Source organism: Kogia breviceps, chromosome 8 (genome assembly GCF_026419965.1).
Source record: "Kogia breviceps isolate mKogBre1 chromosome 8, mKogBre1 haplotype 1, whole genome shotgun sequence".
Classification (NCBI taxonomy): Eukaryota; Metazoa; Chordata; class Mammalia; order Artiodactyla; family Physeteridae; genus Kogia; species Kogia breviceps.
This window is the reverse complement of record NC_081317.1, coordinates 93,695,461-93,720,237: the sequence shown is the minus strand read 5'-3', so window position 1 is coordinate 93,720,237 and position 24,777 is coordinate 93,695,461. Positions and strand designations below refer to the sequence as shown.

The window sequence follows — 24,777 nt, the reverse complement described above, 5'->3', positions numbered from 1 at the left end:
TTCTTGGAGTAATGAGTTCATATTCATGAGTCTCTGCTCTTTTTTTAATTCCTCATTTCTATCTCTCTGTCAGAGAGGTCACTGAGTGGTGTAGAGATAAGAACACGAGACTAGGAGAGAGGAGACCTAAATAAAAATCTTGGCTCCATCACTGTTTAATTTTGTCAGCCTGAGAAACCCATTCTTTATGGTCCCCCCGCTTTTTTTTTTTTTTTTGGTGGTACCCGGGCCTCTCACTCTTGTGGCCTCTCCCGTTGCGGAGCACAGGATCCATGGCCTAGCCGCTCTGCGGCATGTGGGACCTTTCCGGACCGGGGCACGAACCCGTGTCCCCTGCATCGGCAGGTGGATTCTCAACCACTGCGCCACCAGGGAAGCCCCCTCCCCCAGCTTTTTTTTAAGCTCAAATGCATACGTTTTTTTTTTTTTTTTTTTAGCGCTAATGCTATTGGTAAATTTTTTACAGATGAAAATCAAAACCACTTTGTTCAAATGTTATACAATGCAAAGGTATAATCATCATAAACTAATTATAGAACAAGCCAGTGTAATAAATGCTCTAATAATTAAAACCATAGAAAACTAGTGGTGCTGTAGTCATAAGCAAAGGAAGAGTAATTTTGATTAGGATCAAATGGTTGGTTGTTCGGGATGTTCTCAGAGATGGCGACATTTGAGATGGCTATCCAGGTAGAGAAGGGGTTAGGGCCATTCCAGGCAGCAGGGAAGCTGAAGCAAAGGCAAGGAGTACGGAGAACCACAGAAGAGTTAAATGCCTCACGGCTACTTAGTTGTGATTTGTGTGGCTACAATTGGGGGCACGTGGACCTGGCTGGGTGTTCGTAGGTGAGGCTGGAGAGCTAACGGGGGCAGCCAGGTTTTTCCTCAACTGCTTGGCTAACGAATTTTTAAATTATCCTGCAGGTGTGATCCATGCATTAATAGCAATCACTCTCGCGCTGAGCTTTTCAGTTTACAACGTGCTTTCCCAGTCCATCCCACATCTATTCCTTACAGGAGCCCAAAGAGACAATTAGGGGTAAGTCATTGACACATTCCACTGAAACCCAGACGGGTGTCTCGGGCTTTATAATGCAAGAATTAGCGCAGAGAGAAGAGGCAGCAGGCGATGAGGCCTGTGATGGGAGGTTCAGGCCACAGCCCAGGACAGGAGGGTCGTGAGTTTGAGGCAGGGGCCAAGCAGTGCCGATCGATAGGAGTCTCCCCAGCCATGCCCCCTCTTACTCACCCTCGCCTCCTCCAGGACTCACGTCCTGGGGGCGGCTCCAGGAGGCACGACCCCCGCTGGGCCGCCCCTCCTGCCAGGTCAGGCCACTACATCCGGCTGGGACAGAGCCCACCGCGCTGAAACTGGCGGAACCCCTCGGAAGGCCGACCGAGGATCTCGACCGCACAGCCTTCTGGGAATTGTAGTTTCCGCCCTCCGCCCTTTCTATCCCACAGGGCCCCGCGCGCGGCGGGCTCGCGGACCAGGGCCGAGAGCCTGATGGGAAAAAGAGTTCTTGGTGCCCAATGACGTGCTCTTTGAGAATGGGGCAGGACTACATATTCCGATGTGCTCCGAGGTAGGCAGGACCCGGAAGTGAGGGTGTGCAAGGCCTCTCTGGAAGTTATCCGGGGTGTTCGCCGCTGGAGCTCCGGGTCGAGAGGACGAGGTGCCGCTGCCGGGAGAATCCTCCACTGCCGCCGGCTCCCGGAGCCCAGCCCTTTCCTAACCCAACCCAACCCTGTCCAGTCCCTGCCGCGGACCCTGGCGTTACCATGAGTCCTGCCGTCTTCCTATCTTTACCCGACCTCAGATGCTCTCTGCTGTTCCTGGTGAGTGAGTGAAGGAATGACAGACCCTTCGACAGTCATTCGGATGGCCTGCCGCCCTCGCCGAGGGGGACACAGTTGCCGCTACCCCTGCTTTCCTATCTTTTCCCCTGGTGGCGAGGAGCGCACCCTCCCCCGCTGCCTTCATTCTCGGCATCCGTCCGTCAGCTTCCCAGGCCCAGGGTTCCCGAGGCCTGAGAAACCACGGTCGGAGGTGGGACCTATAAACCGGAGATTAGCCCTGGGAGAAGGATCTGTGGGAGGGGCACGGCGAGCAGCGCCCCTTCCCCTGGAGTTCGGAGGTTGTTTCAGTCCAGAGCGCTCATGGACTTGGTGGTAGCCTGATTACAGAAGGTCGGGGCATAGACCTACTGTTCTCTCCCACCCCCTCTTTTTGGGAAGAATGTGAGGCCGACAGGTGCTGGGGTCTTGTGCATCTCGCTGTGGAGCCCTGAAACGGTGCCCGGGTCGGCGGAGCGCTCTGTTGTGGCTTGATACGATTGGTTGGGAACCCGGAACTGGAAATTGGTTTGGTGTCCACTGGGGGAGTAAAGGTTTGAAGGGTGGAGGCTGTGATTACCAGAAAGCCTCAGCTCAGAGCCTCCCTCAAATCTGGTTATACCTCCCGAAATTTAAGCAGAGTTGTTCTTCAGTGCTCCTGATTTGTGAATGACCAGGTTTTCTGCATGCATGTGCACTTATTCCTTAACTTCCTCACTGGCTCAGCACCATCCCATCTTGTAAAGGAATCTTCCTCCAGTCCCTCTTCCTCCCAATACATCTTGAGGGTGCATCATAAGTAATTCAGGCTGCAGGTCAAATTGAGACAAAAGTGAATGACTAACTCCATGTGGTAAAATGATGTACCTTTAATTGAGCTAGTGTTATAATACGATATTTGAAGTACTTTAATTGTAGTAGGTTTTTAAAAAGCTAAATTTAAGGTGCACACTAAGTCAAAATCACTCTTGACAATGTAAAAAAATATAATTAAATGACTCAGAGGAAGGCATATAGCTGGTTACAGGCAGAACTGGGATTTGAAGCAGATCTCTTGACTCGCAGTGCTTATTCTGCCATATCACGTTACATTTTTAATATTTGTGTTTGAAATAGTTTCTCTCTCCCTCTCCCTTTTCCCTCCCCATTTTCCCTTCTCTCCCCTCTCCTTCCTCTCTCCCCTCTCTTTTCTTTGTGATTTTCAAGTCATATTCAAAGGTCATACACAGTATTTGGACCTTTTCAGAGGATAAGTGCTATAAAAACTAAGGGGAATGTCAAAGTACTTTTGAAAACTAAAAGTTGCATATAAACATGGTGATGTTAAATGATGAAGAGTCTTATTGGGACTTCTTATAATTATATGGTAATGAATGGCTTCTCTATAGAGGAAAATACTCTGTAGAGAGCTGTTTCTTGGTAATTGAATTATACTCTGTGGCTCTCTTCCTTCTAGAAGTACTGGAATAATACTCATTGTTATCAGAGAACACTTTCTCTTTAAGGATAATAGATACTAATCTTTCCTTATCCATATACATGGCCAGAATTATGAGTTGTTTGCCAGAAATTACTTTTAGGTTACAAAAAATATGAAGGGCAAAAAATCTTAAGAGATTGGAAAGAAAAGTTGAAATACTGAATAGGAAAACTACATCAGATGCACTGTTTGGTTGTAGAGCTAAGTTTAAGAAGGAGAAAAGAATTTATTTTGAAATAACTCATGCTTTTTATAGAAAACCTACAAACCCTGTTAAGCATAAAAAAGAGTTTTTTCTAATACTTTTAAAATCTAGTTAACATTTTGTATACTTATCTCTCTGAGTAAATGTAGAGGAATAGAAGACATTTTAGAGAATACCTGTAAAGGTTAGTAGGCTGGAAAATAAAGCCCAAGAAAAGGTTTAGTAAGCCAGAGTTACAAGTCAAGCTAGATTCAGTTTGAACCACAGTATTTACCAAAGTAGTTTTAATAGTCATATACCAGTTAGCAAATATTTATAGAACATCTGTCTGATCACAGTTTGAATTACTTATCTAACTGGCAGTTCTGTTCTAGTGATGGAAACTGCTTACTCAGTATCCCACCTGTCTAAAAATATACCCTTTATCTTCTCCAATGTGCTTTCTTCCTCCTCCCTCCAACTTCCCCTCTCAGAATTCAAGTTTATTCCCTCCCACATACAGCCATTGAATATCCAAGTTTCCCCCTAGCTGAGGTTATTTTTTTTCTTTAAATGGCCTGCTATAAAAAGCCATATATTCTCTTACCACAATAAATTTTTTTTCAGGTAAACTCTACCTCAGCCCTAAAGAACTAGATCTATTGAGATTTAGTGGTGTTCATAAGATAACAGCAGAAACATAAAATCCTAAACTTCTGCGGGCAGGTAGTTTCCCCACCCCCATAATCTCAAAAGCATGTTGGGACATATCATTCTATGCCTAAAAAGCCTTTCTGGGATGGGTAACTAAACACAGAAGTTCAATGTGATAACTTTTTTTTCCCCCTGAGCTTTCATGTATAGATATCTTTAAAGTCAGGGTCTTAGAGAATGAGTTCTTTTATTTCAGGCTTGCTTTTTGAAACAACCCCATTGCCTTTAAATTATTTTTAAACTCCACGGAATTTGCAGCATGTCTTGGACAAAGTGCGGTAGTATAGGGGTGCGCTGATTTTGGATAAATCAGAAGAAAAATTGGAGTCACCTGGCAAATGCAAAGAGGCATAATTCTCCTGATACCTTTTCTGTACCTCACGAATATTTATTGTTTCTGTAACGGTTTGAATTGATCCATTAGATATGTGATTACAACTTTAGTTTCTGAACTGTGTAATCTCTGCCTCCATAACTGTTCATCATATTTTGTGGATGATTGGAATGCTGGAGACAGCAATGTTTCTCTGCTAAAACCCCATGTATATAATGTCTGGATTGGGAAATTCCTTCTCAGTTGTGTGCTCTTTTAAGGAGAGCTGCCTGAATCAGAGGAAAGCACCTGTCCAGATGTATCGCGGCATTATCTTTTTTTTTTTTTTTTTTTTTTTTTTTTTTTGCGGTATGCGGGCCTCTCACTGTTGTGGCCTCTCGCGTTGCAGAGCACAGGCTCCGGACGCGCAGGCGCAGCGGCCATGGCCCACGGGCCCAGCCGCCTCCCGGACCGGGGCACGAACCCGCGTCCCCTGCATCGGCAGGCGGACTCTCAACCACTGCGCCACCAGGGAAGCCCGGCATCATCTTTTCATTTTGCTATGTGACAGTCATTAGTTGGCAGCTTATAGGATAAGTTAAAGGGACATTTCATTTATCACTAACCAAAGAATCAGTTACTTATTAATTAGCCCTTTTCTGCTTATCTTTCTACCTGAGATGGGTTTATTCAGTATTAAAAGTGATCATTTTCCCCTTAAATTAATTATTTCTTAGTAGTTGTTCTTCCTGTGTTGGTTGTGTACAAAAGTTTTGAAAAGGTGAGATAAGAGAAATAAGACTAAATAGGAATGAAGTTGTCTGATATAGCCTAAATAACCTTCTGTGGTTCAGAGGTTTGTAACCTGCTCCAGTTGCTTTATTGAGAATGCTTCCTTGTTAATCTCTTAATGGTTTATGTTTATAGATCATAAGTTGTTACTAGCTCTAATTGCCTTGTTCCTGGACATTAAGGCTTTTACCATTATTGCTCCTGGATTGTTCAATATGTATAAGAAGCCAAGAAAAGTTTGCTTAGGAAACTAAGTAAATCAGAGCGCTAAGTAAACATTTATTTAACTTTATAAGTACCTTAAAGATAAGTACAGGGCTTCCCTGGTGGCGCAGTGGTTGAGAATCCGCCTGCCAATGCAGGGGACACGGGTTTGTGCCCCGGTACGGAAAGATCCCACATGCCGCGGAGCAGCTAGGCCAGTGAACCATGGCCACTGAGCCTGCGCGTCCGGAGCCTGTGCTCCGCAACGGGAGAGGCCACAACAGTGAGAGGCCCGCGTATCGGGGAAAAAAAAAAAAAAGATAAGTACAGTAGAATTCAGAGATGTCGGTTTTAGCCATTAGTGCCAATGATAAATACTGATTCCTACCTTCAAGAAGAGTACTTTTGGAGACATGTAGTTCCATTCATAACTCAGTGAGTTATTTATCCTATTGATATGACTTGCCCCAGATCAGTGGTTTACAAAACTTGATGGCTCATTAGAACCACCTGGGGCAGTTTTAATAAAATGATGTGTAGGCCCTATATCAGGCTAGTTATATCTGTAGGATCCAAACATTGTTCTTTGTTTTTAATTCCCAGGTCATGTGTTTTTTCTTTAGTATGTCTCTCTAAAAGATAAGAATTAAACAACAAAGCAAAAACCAGAATACCATTATCACATCTAGAAAAAGTAACTGAAATTTCTTTATGTCATCAAATATCTAGTCAATGTTCATATTTTCCTGACTGTTTCAAAGAAAAAAATTTTTTTTTAAACAAATTGAACATTCAAAGCAGGAGCCATATAAGGTTCATACATCCCAATAGGCTTATATGTCTCTTATAAAACTTTACAAATCTATAGGCTCACTCTCCATCTCATATTTTTTCCTTGCAATTTATTGTTGGGGAAACTGTGTCCTCTGTGCTGTAGAATTTCCCACATTCTGAATATTGCTGATTGGATCCTCATAGTGTAGTTTCATGTTTCTCTGTTCCTTTTGTTCCCTATAAATTTGTAATTAAATTTACATGGGCTTAACCATCAACTCAATATATGGTTAGGTTCACTTGTTTTATTTAGCTTTCAATTTTCAGGTTTTAAAAAAATATCTTCTAATATATAATTATGTAAAATTTACTGCTTCCAAAGCAAATCTTTAAAGCAAACTATGTTTACAGCAGGCTAACTTCTATCCTTGTCTATTCTACTGTCTTAACTTCCTCCTACTGTAAGAAACCTTTAAAATTAAAAAAAATTTTTTAATTCTTCCTTTTAAAAAGAAAATGTAAACAATCTACTTGTACTTATATATGTGTATATCTGTTTCTCCCTCCTCTTGATAAACTCTAGCATATTATTCTTACTTTCTCTGCCCACCTCTTTCTCTCCCCTTTTAAACTCTATAAAGTGTATCCTAGAGATCAGGATAGAAATATTCCCTATTTCTTTTAAACTGCTTATTGCTCCTCTGGGTAGATGTGCTACTATTGTTTCCATTCTTTTGCTTTAACAAATGTGTTAAACTACTTTGCAAAACTACTTTTGCTAGTGTATCTTTGAGATAGATTCCTGTAATTGAAGTTGCTCAGGCAAATGGTAAATGTATTTGTAACGTGGAGTTTTGCCATTTTGAATTCGCACCAACAATGTAACAGGCTTTTCTCATATCCTTGCTAATAAGGTTGATGTCAAATGATTGGGTGTTAATCTGATAGTGAGAAATGTTATCTCAGTGCATTTTAACTTGATTCTCTTTTCATATGAGCTTTTTTATGTGTAAAGGCCATTTGCATTCTTTGACACAGAGTTCTTAACCCTTTATCTCCTTAGCTGATCCGAGGATGCAGCCAGATTGAGAAGCACTGGAATATATTACTCTATTCAGTAGTATTTCTGATGGGTTAAAACTTGTAAAAGCCTTGGAAAAGATGTCTGATTGTCAGTTATTGAAAACATTTTCCACATTATAGTAGCTCAACTTTTAGATGCACTATATTTTACTTCATCATTTGTTAAAATACTATTATTTTAATATAAATTATGGTATTTTTAATATAAAATATGGCTATTGGTCATCTCCAGCTTTTCACAATTGTAAAAAAAATGTACAAATGATACATATACAATGATGTTCACTGCAGATTTCCAGATATATCCTCAGGTTAATTTTCTAGAATTGTATTTCTTAGATCCTATGGTATACCTTTTATTTAGGATTTCTGATACATTGTACAAATTTGCCCTACTGAAAAGTTGTACAGACATTTATTTCTGTCAACAGTGTATGAGTGGCAGGGCAGGAATAAAGACGTAGACATAGAGAATGGACTTGAGGACATGGGGGTAGGGGGAAGCTGGGGCGAAGTGAGAGTAGCATCGACATATATACACATCAAATGTAAAATGGATGGCTAGTGGGAGGCAGCAGCATAACACAGGGAGATCAGCTCTGTGCTTTGTTGACCACCTTGAGGGATGGGATAGGGAGGATGGGAGGGAGGCTCAAGAAGGAGGGGATATGGGGACATGTGTATGCATATGGCTGATTCGCTTTGTTGTGCAACAGAAACTAACACGGTATTGTGAAGCAGTTATACTCCAATATAGATGTTTGTTTTGTGGTTTTTTTTTTTTTTTTTTTTTTTTTTTTTGTGGTATGGCGGGCCTCTCACTGTTGTGGCCTCTCCTGTTGCGGAGAACAGGCTCCGGACGCGCAGGCTCAGCAGCCATGCTCACGGGCCCAGCCGTTTCGCGGCATGTGGGATCTTCCTGGACTGGGGCACGAACCCGTGTCCCCTGCATCGGCAAGTGGACTCTCAACCACTGCGCCACCAGGGAAGCCCCAAGATGTATTTTTTTTTTTAAAGGGAGAAACACTTTGGTATTATGCAAACAAAATAAAGCAATTTTTCTGGGAAAAACCCCCAAAACAAAACAGTGTATGAGTATGCCCACTTCCTTACACTCTAGTGACAGTGGGTGTTTTTGTAGTCTGTGCCAATTTAGTAGACCAAAAATATTATCTGATTTAAATTTACATTTCTGTGATTACAACCAAAGTTGATTTTTTTCATATTTATTAACCATTTATATTCCTGCTTGAGTATGTATGTATGTGTTTATGTTAGTTGCCCCCTTTTCAAAAAATTGTTTACTCATTCTTCTTCCAGTAATTCAAAATAGATGTGCTCACAAGATACAGTTTAAGAATGATGGAAAGTGTTGTTTCTTCATGTAGTGTCCATTCATGAGGTAGCATAGTGCAAAGAATACTGGACTAGCTGTCAGGGCATCTATGTACAAGTTCCACCTCTTCCATATACTTGTATCCTTGGATAAATCACCTAGCTAAATTTTTTAGTCTATAAGTTAAACATACTGGATTTGATGATTCAGTGATTCTTTGTGTAGTCTATTATTTTTTTTAAAAAGGATATTCCTCTAACTCCCCTAATTAATAAATTTATTATTTGTTTGGGTATTTCCTCAAAAAATCTGCTAGCTTTGCAGGTCTGTGCCCTATCACTCTGCTATCCAGTGTAAGGAATAGCATGCTTTGGTCACAGCTTTTCTGGTAATGCTGCACTGTATTTCATTTAACCAAGTAAATGAAAAACAGTTTGACTTTTCACAGCATTCAGTGCTCTTTAACCTACCTTTGATTCCATAGAGAGGAACTACCTATGGCCCAGGCTGCAGGAACTTTATTTCTTTGGTATTATTTCCTTTACTCCTGGCGTTTGAATGCCTGTTTGCTGTCTGCTGTGGAAAAGAAAAAGATAATTGAGGTTCATATCATGCTTCCAAGGAATTTATAATTCAGTGGAGGAGACAAGATGTGTATGTAAATAATTAGAATTCCAAAATGAAAGTGATAGGTGCCCTTAAGGTATTTGTAGAAGTGGGTTGTAGATCTTGCTATATAGAAATGTGGCGGTGAGCCTAGGCATCACCTGGGATCTTCTTCCAGTGTCCTCACCCCAGACCTACTGATTCAGAATCTGCACTTTAACAGTGTACCTAGCTGATTCGTATATGCCCATTAAAGTATGAGAATTACAGCTGTAGATGTTTGAAAAGAAGCAAATTTATTCTCATTGGCAGAATCAGAGAAATCTTCTTGAAGGAAGATGAGAGTAGAGCCTTGAAAGGTTAAATTGATGGGTTAATTTTCAGGCTTGAGTGGAATGAATAAGGAGGCTTGTACCCTTCATTAACTTAATAAATCTTTAACGTGAATTGGATACCTGCTTTTTTGGTTTCATTTTTTTTTTAAGGAGTCTTGCTATGTGGCTTACTGACATGGCCAGATGTCAGACTTGGCCCTAAAAAAGCTGGCAAACCCTTTGGCCAGTTTCCATTAGAACAGCTCATTATTATCTTAGCCAAAATAAAAATCATGGTCTTTAGTGGATTCTCACCAGCTTTCCAATTACTCCACTCAAGAGGAGAGGGACAAAAAAGGGACTTTGGAGAAGTTTCTTCTGTAATACCATGGATCTTAGGTCTTTGTTCTATTCTTGTAAAGATTGCAATCAAATTCTAACTGCTTTGATTCCCACGGTAATATTGTGGTCAAGATCTCTGATTCCTCTAGCTCTGTGATTTTCTCGTTATGTAGAACCTTGAACATTATATTTTAATGTATCTAATTTTTAGTCACCTGAGTTTGTAGACATGAACATTACTAAAATAATAGAGAAAAACAATGAAAATGAAGGAAGAAATCATCTCAGAAAAACATTCTAGTATTGGAGCTAAAGAAAACTGCAGGGTGAATAGTAGAGTGCCAGTACTTTACCCATTTCTTCCTCAAGATTATAAGGGTCTAGTAGTGGAAGCTTTGGTAACTGGATTTAAGAGATTTTAGAAAAAGGTCTTTAGGAATCAGAAGAATTTTTGACCCTGGAAAAAAGGAATTGGGGCCTTTTTATTTCTTTTTTAAAAAAATTTAATTAATTAATTTTTAACATCTTTATTGGAGTATAACTGTTTTACACTGGTGTGTTAGTTTCTGCTTTACAACAAAGTGAATCAGTTATACATATACATATGTTCTCATATCTCTTCCCTCTTGTGTCACCCTGCCTCCCACCCTCCCTATCCCACCCCTCTAGGTGGTCACAAAGCACAGAGGTGATCTCCCTGTGCTATGTGGCTGCTTCCCACTAGCTATCTAATCTACATTTGGTAGTGTATATATGTCCATGCCACTCTCTCAGCTGTGACGAAGTGAGAGAGTGGCATGGACATATATACACTACCAAATGTAAATTAGATAGCTAGTGGGAAGCTGCCGCATAGCACAGGGCCTTTTTATTTCTGTGGGACTCTATCGTTAGTGTTTTGTTCAGTTCAGTAGGCGGGAAGGGATATAAGAACCATGACTGGGTCACAGGCAGTATAATGACTGAAGTTATAGTTAATCTAGAGTTGTACTGTAAACTTAAATTCATTAAAATGGAATGAAATAAAAAATTCTGTTCCTCAGTCACAGTAGCCATATTTCAAGGGCACAGTAGTCACATGCAACTAGTGGCTACTGTATTGAACAATGCAGGTGCTGAAACATTTCCATTGTTGCAGAAAGTGCCATTGGGTAGGGTTGGTCTAGAGCTCTGCTCTTGATGTCTGTCTCAGAAACCAAGACAAAGGTGAGGTAAAGAATGAGGAAAATGCCTCAAATAGCGTTTCACAGCTTGTGAGGAACACATATTTTACCTGTCCAAGGAATAGTGATAACCTGTAAAAAAAAACGTCAATAATCTTATTAGCACAGGTTTGGCTTTTGGTTGTTGCCTAATGGCAAATTTAGGGAGGCACCAGAGAATACTAGTTAAAACTTGAAGATAAGAGTTGGAGTGTTAGTATTTTTCTTTTACTAGTTCACAAGGTCATTTAGGGCAAATCTCTTTCCTTCTTGAGGCCTTAGTTTTTCAACTGAAAGTTGAGTAGAATTGCATAGACTGTTGGAGGAGTCTAGCAGACCTTCCAGTAGAATGTGATTGGGACGTTGGGACTTGATGGCCTACAGTTTGTCTCTGTGATAAAGTCCCCTTTGAAGTCTTCACCTTTAGAAATGATATAGAGAAAATTTTATTAAGTACATACCTACATTTTTAGTTAGTAAAATTACCTGTAAAAAGATGGCCTCTTGATACATTTTGTCTGCCTCAGGTATCAGAAGGGTACCCTTGCCAGGAACTTGATCTTCTAATTTGATAAACTCAGAAATTATTGTGCATCTCTTCCTGCATACTTTAAAAGGGCCAGAAGTTGTATGAGCTCTTGAAGACAGGCTAATATTTAATACATATAGCAGTTTTCTAAATTTGAGCCAACTCCAAAATGTGAAGAAAGTATGATTTATTGATGGAGTAGAGATCATGAATAAGTTTATAAGGTAAAATATTAAATGGAGTTAAAATTTCTTGGCCCTTTGGACAAGATACTCATATTTACATGCCTGCTGTTTAGGTGTTTTGTTGTATTTGAAGTTTTGTAAAATGTAGGGGGAAATGCCAAATATTACTGACACAACAGTAAAGCCTATCTGTGAGTAAAGAACAGTTTCACTTGTGAATGTGATCTGAGAGAGAAATTTGGGTATTTCTCAATTCCTTTCATTTTATTACTATGGTTCTGGCCCAACTGCAGTAAAATCCCAGCTAGCTGGTAAAAGCTCACGTTTCTGTAATGACTTCACATTCTGAAAGAGCTACACTTTTTTTTTGTAGTCAAAATAATTCTTTGAAAACAGCTATTCATATTGACTCATTCCACAGTTTCTAGCACCAGTTTTTACTATAAGAATGGATACTGGGCTTCCCTGGTGGTGCAGTGGTTAAGAATCCTCCTGCCAATGTAGGGAAAACGGGTTCGAGCCCTGGTCTGGGAAGATCCCACATGCCACGGAGCAACTAAGCCCGTGCGCCACAACTACTGAGCCTACGCTCCTGAGCCCGTGAGCCACAACTCCTGAAGCCCGGGCTCCTAGAGCCTGTACTCTGCAACAAGAGAAGCCACCGCAACGAGAAACCCACGCACCGCAATGAAGAGTAGCCCCCGCTCACCGCAGCTAGAGAAAGCCCGCGCACAGCAAAAAAGACCCAACGCAGCCAAAATAAATAAATTAAATAAATAAATTTTAGGAAAAGTTATTAAAAAAAAAGAATGGATACTGATTCTCATAGGAAGTCTTGTGATCTGTTCACAATTAACACAAGTACCAGTGTTGCAAAATACTTGTTTCTTTAATCTTTGAATGAACAGTTTCACATACCCTAATTTTGCTTTAGAACTATAAAAACTGTGCTACATTTTAAAGCATGTTCTACTTATTTGTTTTAGAAATTGTCCAGTTTGTTTATTATTTAATTGTGCCTGTACTCTTGTCTTATAGAGTATCTTCCAGAGGTAAAGTGAAGGATTGGCTGGGCCAAAAAGTGCCTTGGGGTTTTTAAGTAAAAATAAAAGACACATTTTTTTCCATTTTCACCAAGAACTTCATAGAACAACGTGTTCACCCTTTTGTTCCAGTACCTTCTGCCATTTTTCAGGCAACTTCATAATTCCATCTTCCCAAAACTTTTTATCTTTTTGAGCAAAGAACTGTTACAGGTGCATTTTACAGTCTTCCAGGAAATTGAAATTTTTCCCATTAATAGAATTTTGTAAAGACTGAAATAAATGGAAATCTGAAGGTGCAATGTCTGGTGAATACAGTGGATGAATCAACTTCCCAACCAAGTCGTAACCGTTTTTGCCTGGTTATCAAAGAAACGTGGTCTAGCGTTATCCTGAAGGAAGATTATGCGTTTTCTGTTGACTCATCCTGGATGCTTTTCGTCGAGTGCTGCTTTCAGTTGGTTTGTTTGGGAGCACTACTTGTTAGAATTAATCGTTTGGCTTTCCGGAAGGAGCTCATAATAGAGGACTCCCTTCCAATCCCACCATACACACAACATCACCGTCTTTGGGAGAAGACCAGCCTTTGGTGTAGTTGGTGGTGGTTCATTTCATCTGCCCCAAGATCTCTTCCGTTCCACATTGTTGTACGGTATCCACTTTTCATCGCCCGTCACAGTTTGTTTTTAAAAACGGAACATTTACATTATGTTTCAGTAGAGACTCACATGTGGAAATACGGTCAAGAAGGTTTTTTTCCACTTAACTTACGTGGAACCCAAACATCAAAGCGATGAACAGAACCAAGCTGGTGTAAATGATTTTTAACGCTTGGTTTATGTCGGCTGTCTCTTGTGTGGTATAAGAAGATTGTTATCAATTATTGTTTCGATTTGATCGCTATCAACTTCAACTGGTCTACCCAACCATGGAGCATCATCCAGCGAGAAATCTCCAGCACAAAACTTCGTAAACCACTTTTGACATGTTCAATCAGTCACAGCACCTTCTCCATACACTGCACAAATGTTTTTGTGCATTTCAGTTGCGTTTTTACCTTTCTTGAAATAATAAAGCATAATATGCCAAAAATGTTGCTTTTTTCTTGCATCTTCAATATTAAAATGGCTACACAAAAACTTAGCAATTTTGATAAGTCTTTTTTTAAAATGCACGCTGATATGATAGCTGTCACAATACAATCTAACAGAATTGTTTTGAATGAAGTTGAAGACAGCTAAGTGCTACTAGAGCCATCTTATGGAAAAAACCAAATGAACCTTTTGGCCCACCCAATATTTTCCATTAATAATAACTTGAAAATATATCAACTAAAGAGAAGACTTTTAGGAGAATATTTAATTTAGGAGTCAGAGATGTGGGCTCAAATCTTGGATCTGCTGCTTTTCACCTTTGTTATCTTGCCTGTTAACCTCTGAGGAATAATACAGGTTTTGTGTCTGACTTATAGGAGGTGTTATTTGCATGCTTCTATAATTTTGTGGAACAAAAAGTGTTAAAAAGGTATCATGCTTTCTTATTCTTAGATGTTAGTTTCTAGTACAATACCTTACACAGGTTAAGTGCTTAATAATAATTTATTGCGTGTATGGAAAAAAGAAAAGGTACAGCTAGGGTAAGGAGGATCAGGAATGCCCAGGGGAGTGGGAGTTTGTAAGCATCACCAAGAAGGTGAGCCTTGAACTAGGTGAGGAAGTTAGTCATTTGGATTTCTTGGGGGGAAGAGCCTTCCAGTCAAGGGCATTAGCCAGTGCAAAGTTCTTAAGTGTCACAGGCATATTCAAGGAGCAGCAGGGAGGGCAGTATAGCTGTCACGCTGTGAAGAAGGTGCAGCGTATTAGAAGATTAAGTCAGAAATTCCCCGGCGGTCCAGGGGTTAGGACTTCGCATTTCCACTAAGATCCTGCATGCCACGTGGCTGGGCCAAAAAAGAAAAAAATTAAGTCATGTAGCTAAAACACATTTTCCAAAACTGTACTTACTATATATGTTGTTTGCTGATTTTTTTTTTTCTTGTTTTCTATTCTGTGCTTTGTTTTTTTTAAAAATCGCTGATCTGACCCAATAAGGTAGAACTCCATAACAGTGTTGCTGGTAATATTGATCTCCTCAGCCCTGGCCCAGTTGGCTTTGCTGGGAGTTGCCTTGGCTGTTTACCCCAGTGTTCCCCCAGTTTGCTATTTTCAAAGTATTTCCTATGTGTGATAGGATGGGTCACAACCTGCAGTTGTAATAACTTAAACTGTGAAAACAAAAGATTTCCTGACATATTTTTTGATTCCTGAAAGGAGTATACTTCTATGGTACAGAAAAGCATAATGAAGAAAAAAAGTACATGCCCCTACCACTGATGACATTTTAATGAATGTCCTTCCAGTTCTTTTGTGTGCATATTGAAAGGACTTTTAACAGTAAAATGTACGTTTTGAACAATGTAGGGTTGGGCTCTCACTCTTGTTTGGTCGTGGTGTAGAGTGGTAGACTGCCAGCTACGTGGGAACAGAAGATGATGCCCGTGTGTATACCTGTGCTTGTACTCATAGAACTTGGAAATGGCACTGAGCTTGACCACTTAACTTTAGAACGTTATTTAACCTTTCTGAGCTTCCTTTTTCTCACCTTTCAAATGACGATACAGCCCTCTTTTGAAGAATTCTGGGAAGACAGAATGAGACTGTTTATGAACGTGTCCGGGGTATGTTGTAGGCACTAAAACTTTTCCCACTTCTGTCACATCATAGGTGTTCAATAAATGTTGTTTAGATGAAGGAATCAGTGAGTGAATGATTGAATACATTTGCTGTTTGGGGTAACTTACAAATTGTCCACCCTGTGGTATTAAAATTGTGTGCACTGAAGTAATGAGCTGGCGTGACTAGCTTCCAGCCCCCTGTGGTCTTCTGATGCTAATTGCACTGTCAGTATTATACTAACAAAAACAGCTTAAAAATGTGACCATGAAGTGAATAAATTATCTGTCTAGTTCTGTTTTATAACCGTACTTAGTTTTGTACTTAAATTCAGTATATAATGATGAAAATAGTTTATGGAAACAGTTGTATTTTGTTGTACAGACCACTGGTTTTAGAATGAAAAGAGACCTGGATTTGAACCCTGTTCTGCCACTAGTTTGCACAAGTCACTTAGCCTATTTGAGTCTTAATCCTTTAGCAAATATTTGCATATACTATATGTCACATACTGCATACTTTCATTTTCCTCATTTATAAAATAGGGATAATATAATTCCTACTTCAGCTTCAAGAGTTGATGTGATGATGTAAAAGAGATATGTGTTTGTAAATAGTAAATATATATGTTGTTACATTGAAATATTCTTGTGTGCTTCAAACATATGTTTGTTACTTAGATTTTTTTTTTCCCCTAGAAGCCTAGGTATGCAATGTAGTTCATCCCTTTCAGGAAGAGTTGATGCATTATGGAAATAGTTCTAGGGTCTGAGTTTCCGGGATAACTGACAATACTAGAAGTAGAGTGACTTTGAAGCTGGAAAGACCTCGTTCATTCTTGGTTCTACCTCTTTGTAGCTGTGTGATATTAAGCAAATTTCTTTATCTTTCTGACCCTCCAATTTCCTATTTTGCAAGTGGGGATTATTATTTTGCAAGGTTGTAAGATTAAGATATAATGTATATTAAGTACTTTGCATCATGTCTGGCGTATAGAAATTTTTGTTTTGTAAGGTAATGAATAGAGAAGGAAAGGTTGCCAAGTGGATAGAGTCGTCATTATAAAATGGAAGAAGTACCTTGGAGGAGGATGGCGCTTGTTCTGACAATCTCTCTGTGCTTCTAGTGCCTTTTCAACCTTCTGAAATGAGTAAATGGATGAGGCTTTCTATTTTAAAAGTCTGATTCTAAATATTAGTGGTTTCTTAAAGTGCTTATCAACTTGTCTCTTTCCCCTGGTAAGTTATGGCATAGTCTTATCAAAATAGTGACAAATGTAACTGTGATTGATAAAAATAAAAATCTAACTTGATATGCATTTCTGCCTTTAATACAAAAGCAAATAAATTCCTGTAAGTGGTATAAATGAAAGTGGGAAACATGCTTTATGCTTTGCTATTTGAATGGTATCATTTGCTCCACCTAGAAAGGCATCATTTCTTTTACTTTTTACATTCAAAAAATACATCCCTGACTGTTGTAGTTGACTAGATATTTGGAAAATAATGATTCTTTAGAAATATATAATCTTTCTCTAGTAGAATTTAGTTAGGGAATAGAAGATGATTATAGCATATTTTGGTCACTGAAAAGATGCAAACGTAAAAATCCTATTTGTGTAAGTGTGGAAGATTTCAAATTGCTGGTTATATAGTTTCATATGTTCCTATAAGCTTAACTTACATATACCATAGTTATCCCTTAAATATTGCTTCCAGTGAGGTGTGAAGTTATTTACACATAAAGCATGTATGATATCTACTACTTTTAGTAAGTTTTGGCCATTAATCTAAATCTGCTTATAGATTTGATGAAAACTGAGGATATAACAGATCTTCTTGAATTTAGATACTGTGATGAAGGTATTTGGTAAGAACCTATTGGCATATAAGGTAGTTTATAATGAGAATTTCAGCTTGGATCAAGAAAAGCTCATCGTACGGTTTTCCTTTTCTAATCTCATGAATACATCTACAAACCCCTTCCATTGGGAAGATGGGTACTTGGTTAGAAGAGGAGGGTAAATTGTGTTTTCTAGTCCACAGCACTTTTATAAAGACCTCCTTCATATACACTGGTTATTGTCTGGAACAAAAGAGTGGTTAAGGTAAATATAAGATGAGCCCTCAAGAAATAGCTTTTAATTCTGAGAAGTATCCAATATTCTGTAGCAAAATAATCAGATTTTCAGTCTTCATTTTCTCATTTGGCCCATGAGGCAAGAGAAACCATCACTGAAGTAGTTAATTGTACTTAAAGTGTAGTGTTTGATGCCTTAATATAAGTCTTTCTTAGCTTACATTATTTGGGGAATACTTATATGTACAGTGGTACTAACTTCCCTTGATCATCTTGAGCTGTTATTTCTAATGCAAAATAGATTGTGATATATGAGGAAATTAGCAGAGAGTTTGTCTATATTCCTACATGAGTTGATTTTCCAAGAGTATACTATTTTGGAATATTACTTTGAAGTACTAAGTTAATAAATATCCCTGAATAGTCTGAAGATGGGATAGAAAATATTTTCTTAATGGCTTAAAATGCACTTTTTTTTTTTTTTTTTTTTGTGGTACATGGGCCTCTCACTGTTGTGGCTTCTCCCATTGCGGAGCACAGGCTCTGGACACGCAGGCTCAGCGGCCATGGCTCACGGGCCTGCCGCTCTGCGGCATGTGGGATCTTCCTGGACTGGGTCATGAACTCGTGTCCCCTGCATCGGCAGACGGACTCTCAACCACTGCGCCACCAGGGAAGCCCTAAAATGCACTTTTATTCAGGTTGTTTAAATGGTTTTTAGTTTAAGGAACAAGGGTGTCTTCTGGGCACATTTTCTTCTAAGGGAAATACAGGACACTTGTATTACTATCAAAGTTTATTATCCCATTGTCAGGACTGGGGTAATTCCTATGAGTAAGTTGTTTTAGGTAATTAAAGTCAGTTTCATTCACACAAGCCAAATATACGTGAATGTGTCCCCTTTTTTTTTTGCTGGAAATCATTAAAAAATATAAAAAAACATTTCTCTTTCTGCTTAGCTTCTGAAATGATGTTTGTTATGCCTAGTTCATATGTCCAGAGTGACACGTCATACAAGGAATGGCTAATTTCATCTGTTGGTGGCAGGCAGAGCCTATGTGATTTTGTTTGATTTGCATCTTGTGAAAACAAATTTAAAATTTTTAGATTGAAAGTTTTAAGTAGAGGAGCTGGTGTCTGCCTTACTGGTGACTACGAGACATGATTTAACTGTTTAAAAATGATGATTGTGATGTGTTCCCTAGGTCAGAGTAGCCTCCTAATTGTGAGTTAGACTACCATTTGGTAAGTCTCTCACTTATACCCTTATAACATTTCACTCTAATTACCCTGTTTCTTCTTGAAATAGTGTTCCCCCTGCTTCTTTTATGCTCCAGTGCTTCACTCTGTTTTTCTCTTTCTCTGTTCCTCTTTCTGTCTCCCCTCCCCCTCACCGGCTTGAGAAAGGGAAAAGGCCTACATTTAAGTGACAGAAGGACAGTAAGGAGGTAAATGTACTGTCTAAGAGCTTCTTTTCTCCCTTCCCATCACATCTTGTCATCCAGTCATTTTAACTCACAGCTTTACCTATTGCCTCTAAAGACTGGAGTAGCTTGGGAGTCTTTTAGTGTTTTGTTAGTGCCTTGGGCGCAGTTGCTTTCTTGGTGTTTTAGTCCTTGGTGTGAAAAGTAGTCAAATACAGTTTCCAGACTCTTTCTGCTAGTTGGTAGAAGGCAATTCATCTTCTGTCAGCTGTTTTCTCATTGACTGGGCAAGGCATATAACTAGTGAAATTGAAGTAGATCAATGACTGCATAGTAATTCTTTCTCTAAAATAGTCTTACTCTCCTTTCAGTTCCTCTAGTCACCTAGGTTTATAGCTTTGGCTCATTGACTTTTGCAGCCCTTTAGTTTGTCACCATGACCCATTTGTCTTTCTTTTGAAAGTTTCTCCAAATCTCCCCACCTCAGTCCAGGCCCTTGCTTCCCTTGCTTCCTTGTATTACCATTTCACTCTCTTAGCTGTATAGTCTTACTTTTCCCCAGTAAGGAGAGGAGCACAGTAATTTCAAGACTTAGAGATTAGTGCTCCCCCCCTTACTGAGAAGTCTCCCATGGCTTCTTACTTTCTGCTACAGCAGATATCAGTTCTTCTATCTGGCTTTCAAGGGTATTATACTTACTCTGCTAACACCTTGGTTTTTTCCTTAACATTCTGGCCCCAGCCTAACCTTCCAGCTTCATCTCCCACTACTGCACTACATGAACTTCCTTAGCCAGGCTTTCTCTTCACTTACTTCATCTATAGAAACTGCTCTGCTCATTTAACCGATACAGCATTCTCTGCCTTTTTTCTGCCCTCTCTAATTTTTTCTGTAAGCCTTACGGTACTTGCATCATACATCTGGGTAGGCTAACTTTTCATGCATGGTCATGAATCTCTTGAAGGACAGAATGTGCCTTTTATTCCCTGCAGGCCCTACCTGGTTCAGTGCTTCCATCCCCATAGGTTCTCATCGAAGGACTTCGGTGAGCTTGTGGGAGAGCAGGTGGATATGTTCCTGGTGAGCTGTACATGATAGAATTGTGATGAATGTGTAGAAGGTAAAGGTGAGCAGATGTTCAGCCCAGTAGGGTAAAACTTTCCACTTTAAAGTGTATTGGTTCGTCCTGTGAGTTCTCTATAATAGCTGGTGTTCAGTTGGAGGCTAAATGGTCATTCTGCCAAGGATGCTGTCAAGGAGAGTCCTGCACAAGGTAGGATGGGAGGGTATTATTCCATCAGACAAACTAGTGCCCCCTTCACTTTGTAATTCTAAATAAGTACTATTTTGACCTAATAAAATAGAGGCCAGAGAGGCTGATGGGATTTGAGGAATTGACAAAGGTAATGATAAGAAGTTAAAAAATACTTATAATTTATAGCTGAGTAATCTTTGTAGTTTATAGACCTGTTTTTCAGTGCTCTCTTTACATCTCGTGATGTTGGAAACAAAATTCAAAATTACAAAATATATTTTTGTGGCCTTCACATTTGGTTATTTCTTTGACTACTGAGAGAGTTGCATTTAGAAGACTATCTAGCCTACATAGATGTTTATCCGAAAACTTTATTGTTTTGAATTACTGAAAACAAAATGTTCATCGGAACTGCTGTGTTCATTTTACTTACGATAAATAGGAAAATTATACTCCTTCCTGCAAGGATAGAGAATATGAACTTCGGTTGATTGAAACTTGCCTTTTTCTCTCTTTTTAAATGAATCCAATGGTAATTCATTCTCTTGATTTGATTGTGAATTGATTTGTCACTTTTTTACTTGCTAGTTTGTCCTAAGGCAGGCCAAGTATTCTTCTCAAGTCTTTTTGGGGGTGGGAGGTCTCTAGAATTATTGCTGTTTGAAGAATTATATGTTTTTTTTTATTTAAAAGTGATCCTTTTCACTGTCATAATTTGAGTTCTAGTCCCCAAGCAAAGATTTCAGAAAATGCCTTCTAACAGCAAAATAAATGTCATTCTTGTCCTCTCCCAGCTTTAAGTAGTTGGGCTTCTCTTGAGGTCTCAAAGAATTGTAGAATGTCTAAACATGGAAGAATTTTAAAATTACTTGGTTAATCTCTTTGTTTATTAAACATTGTGGAGTCTCTACCAAGTAAATGAATAAAACAATATAAAACTACACTTCATTGGCAAAATAAAATTTTACTAAAAAATAGTAAAGTGAAATAAAAGTTTTGCAGAGCAGAAAATTTTAATTTTAATGATGTCCAGCTTATCAATTCATTCTTTCATGGATCATGCCTTTGCTGTTATATCTAAAAAGTCATCACCAAACCTAAGGTCATCTAGATTTTCTCCTATGTTATCTTCTAGGAGTTTTCTAGTTTTGTGTTTTACATTTAGGTTAGTGATCTGTTTTGAGTTATTTTTTGTGAAAGGTGTGTGGTCCGTGTCTACATTCTTTTTTTGCATGTCCAGTTTGTTACAGCACCATTGTTGAAAAGGCTGTCTTTTCTCCATTGTATTGCCTTTGTTCCTTCATCAGAGATCAGTTGGTTCTATTTATCTGGGTCTATCTCTGGGCTGTCTATTCTTTTCCATTGATCTATTTGTGTATTTCCATTAATCTTTTGCCAATACCACACTGTCTTGATTACTGTGGCATTATAGTTAGTCTTGAATCTGTGGTGTCAGTCCTCTGATTTTGTTCTTGTCCTTCAATGTTATGTTGGCTATTCTGGATCTTTTGCCTTTGTGTATAAACTTTAGAATTATTTTCTCAATATCCATAAAATAATTTGCTGGGGATTTGATTGGGTTTGCATTAACTCTGTAGATCAAGTTGGGGAGAATTGACCTCTTGACAATTTTGAGTTTTCCTGTACATGAACATGGAATAACTCTCCATGTATTTGGTTCTTCCTTGATTTTGTTCACCAGAATTTTGAAATTTTCCTCATATAGATCTTGTACATGTTTTGTTAGATTTATACTAAGCGTTTCATTATGGGGGGGTGCCAATGTGATGCTGTATCTTGAATTTCATATTTATCTTGTTTATTGATTTAGGAAAGCAACTGACTTTTGTATATCAACATTGTATTCTGCAGCCTTGCTATAATCGTTTATTTGTTCCAGCAGTTTTTTTGTCATTTGTTTTGAATTTCTACATAGATTATCATGTCATCTGCAAACAAAGACAGTTTTATTTTTTCCTTCCCAGTCTGCATGTTTTATTTCCCTTTCTTATCTTATCACATTAGCTAGGATATCCAGTATGATCTTGAAAAACAATGGTGTGAGGAGACATCCTTGCCTTATAACTGATCTCAGTGGGAATGCTTCAAGTTTTTCACCATTAAGTATGATGTTAGCTGTAGGCTTTTTGTATGTTCATTAACAAGTTGTAGAAGTTCCCCTCTATTCCTAGTTTACTGAGAGTTTTTATCATGAGTAGGTGTTGGATTTTGTCAAATGCATTTTCTGCATGTATTGATATGATCATATGACTTTTCTTCTTTAGCTCATTGATGTGATGGATTACATTAAATGATTTTCAAATGTTGAACTGGCCTTGCATACCTGGGGTAAATCCCACTTGGTCATGGTGTATAATTCTTTTTATTCACTGTTAGATTCAATTTGCTGATATCTTTTGGAGGATTTTTGCATCTATGTTCATGAGAGCTATTGGTTTGTAGTTTTATTTTCTTGCAATGTTTTTGTCTAGTTTTGGTATTAAGGTAATACTGGCTTCATAGGATGTGTTAGGAAATATTCCCTCTGCTTCTGTCTTCTGAAAGAGATTATAGAGAATAGGTATAATTTCTTCCTTAAATGTTTGGTAAAATTCACCAGTGAACCCATCTGTGCCTGGTGCTTTCTGTTTTGGAAGGTTATTAATTATTGATTCAATTTCTTTAATAGGTATAGGTCTATTTAGATAGTCTGTTTCTTCTTGTGTGCGTGTTGGTAGGTTGCGTCATTTGAGGAATTGGTCCATTTCATCTAGGTTATCATATTTGTGGGCATAGAGTTGTTGTTAATATTCCTTGATTATCCTTTTAATGTCCATGAGATCTGTAGTGATGTCCCCTCATTCATTTCTGATGTTTGTAATTCCTAATTATGCCAATGCTTTCTCCTTCTTTCTTTACCTCTATCTCATGGCAGTTAAGAAAAGGGAGACAAAAATGCACAAAGGAGATAGATTCCTAAATTCAGATTTCCTTTTAGCAAACCATGGTCATTTCCTGATTAATATTTTGGTAGACACATACTACATGGTAGTGATGGAGGTCATGAGATAATGACCTTTAATATATATGAAAGCTTTGAGATCATCTCTGGAGGGGGGTTAGACCAAGTGAGGGAAAAACAAACCCATTTGCTTTACAAAGTTAATTAAAACAGTATGTGGCATATGAGGCAGCATTAAAGAGTCTCTCTTCTAATGATTATTTAATTAGTTTAGATAATGTCTCAGCAAGTATATGCCCTTTCAGGGCTTCCCTGGTGGCGCAGTGGTTAAGAATCTGCCTGCCAATGCCGGGGACATGGGTTCAATTCTCAGGTCCAGGAAGATCCCACATGCCATGGAGCAACTAAGCCCGTGTGCCACAACTACTGAGCCTGCACTCTAGAGCCCTTGAGCCAAAACTACTGAGCCCGTGTGCCACAACTATTGAAGCCCACATGCCTAGAGCCCATGCTCCACAAGAGAAGTCACCGCAGTGAGAAGACCGGACACTGCAACAAAGAGTAGCCCCACTGCTCAATGCAACTAGAGGAAGCCCGTGCACAGCATGAAGACCCAATGCAACCAAAAATAAATAAATAAAAAATTAAAAAAGAAAAGTATATAGCCTTTCGAGGACTACTTCTGATTGACATTTAGAATTGGTTTGGTTAGAAGTAACAGGACAATTATTAAGATAACATGTTTTTAAAGTAAGCAGTGGATTAATACATTAGACCTATATAATAATGGAATCATCCTTGGATTTGGTAATAAAAATATTTTTACCCTAGAACATAGTACTTAAGAATAAGAAACTAGAAAGCCTGAGTTCATTCTAGAACTAAATGAATGTAGAAAGTAGGAAACCAGAGGTTTCACTGAAGAACAGTTTTTCATTGAAGGCTGTTGACTCACCAAAAAAAGTCAAGTTCACATGTTTAATAGTGAAATAAAAGCATTCTTTGACATATGTAGGAGATATTTCCTTCATATTCATATTCTGCATTATAAAAATGCATATGCTACCAGCAGAATCTGGTAAATAAGAGAGTTAAAGAATTTAAATTACATAAGTGAAAACATTGGTATTTATTTCACTATATTATATATTCTCTGTCTTTCCCATCCTACTTCCCCAATTTTCTATGGGTCCTTCCTTTTTCTCCCAAATAAACTGCTTGTCCTTTACCACTTGTCTCAGGGATCCACTACTGGCGGGAGCCCAAATGAAGATAGGCTGTCATTTTTCCTATAAAATTCCCTTTATTTTGACATAGCTTCTTGCATCCTCATGGTGTCATTTTACATGTTCCTCTGTAGTCATTGTTTCCTATACACAAGTTCTTGGGCTTGATTAGATTGAGGTCAG

The 24,777-nt window shown here is 38.8% G+C and overlaps 2 protein-coding genes across 4 annotated transcripts in view; one reads left to right on the top strand and one right to left on the bottom strand.

The window, feature by feature from the left end:
- Nucleotides 1-1,426, bottom strand: part of INVS (inversin) — a 150,408-nt gene extending 148,982 nt beyond the window's left edge. For 2 of the 3 annotated variants that reach the window (XM_059070967.2, XM_059070969.2), the window contains exon 1: nucleotides 1,250-1,426. The gene's annotated coding sequence lies outside the window, so the exon portion shown is untranslated. The remainder of the gene's footprint in view (nucleotides 1-1,249) is intronic. The other variant, XM_067039801.1, reaches the window with a different exon arrangement.
- A 188-nt stretch (nucleotides 1,427-1,614) lies between these two features.
- The window catches only part of ERP44 (endoplasmic reticulum protein 44), a 91,963-nt gene continuing 68,800 nt past the window's right edge, over nucleotides 1,615-24,777 (top strand). The window contains exon 1 of the mRNA XM_059071016.2: nucleotides 1,615-1,839. Coding sequence (XP_058926999.1) covers nucleotides 1,783-1,839 — 57 coding nt within the window. The 5' untranslated portion in view covers nucleotides 1,615-1,782. The remainder of the gene's footprint in view (nucleotides 1,840-24,777) is intronic.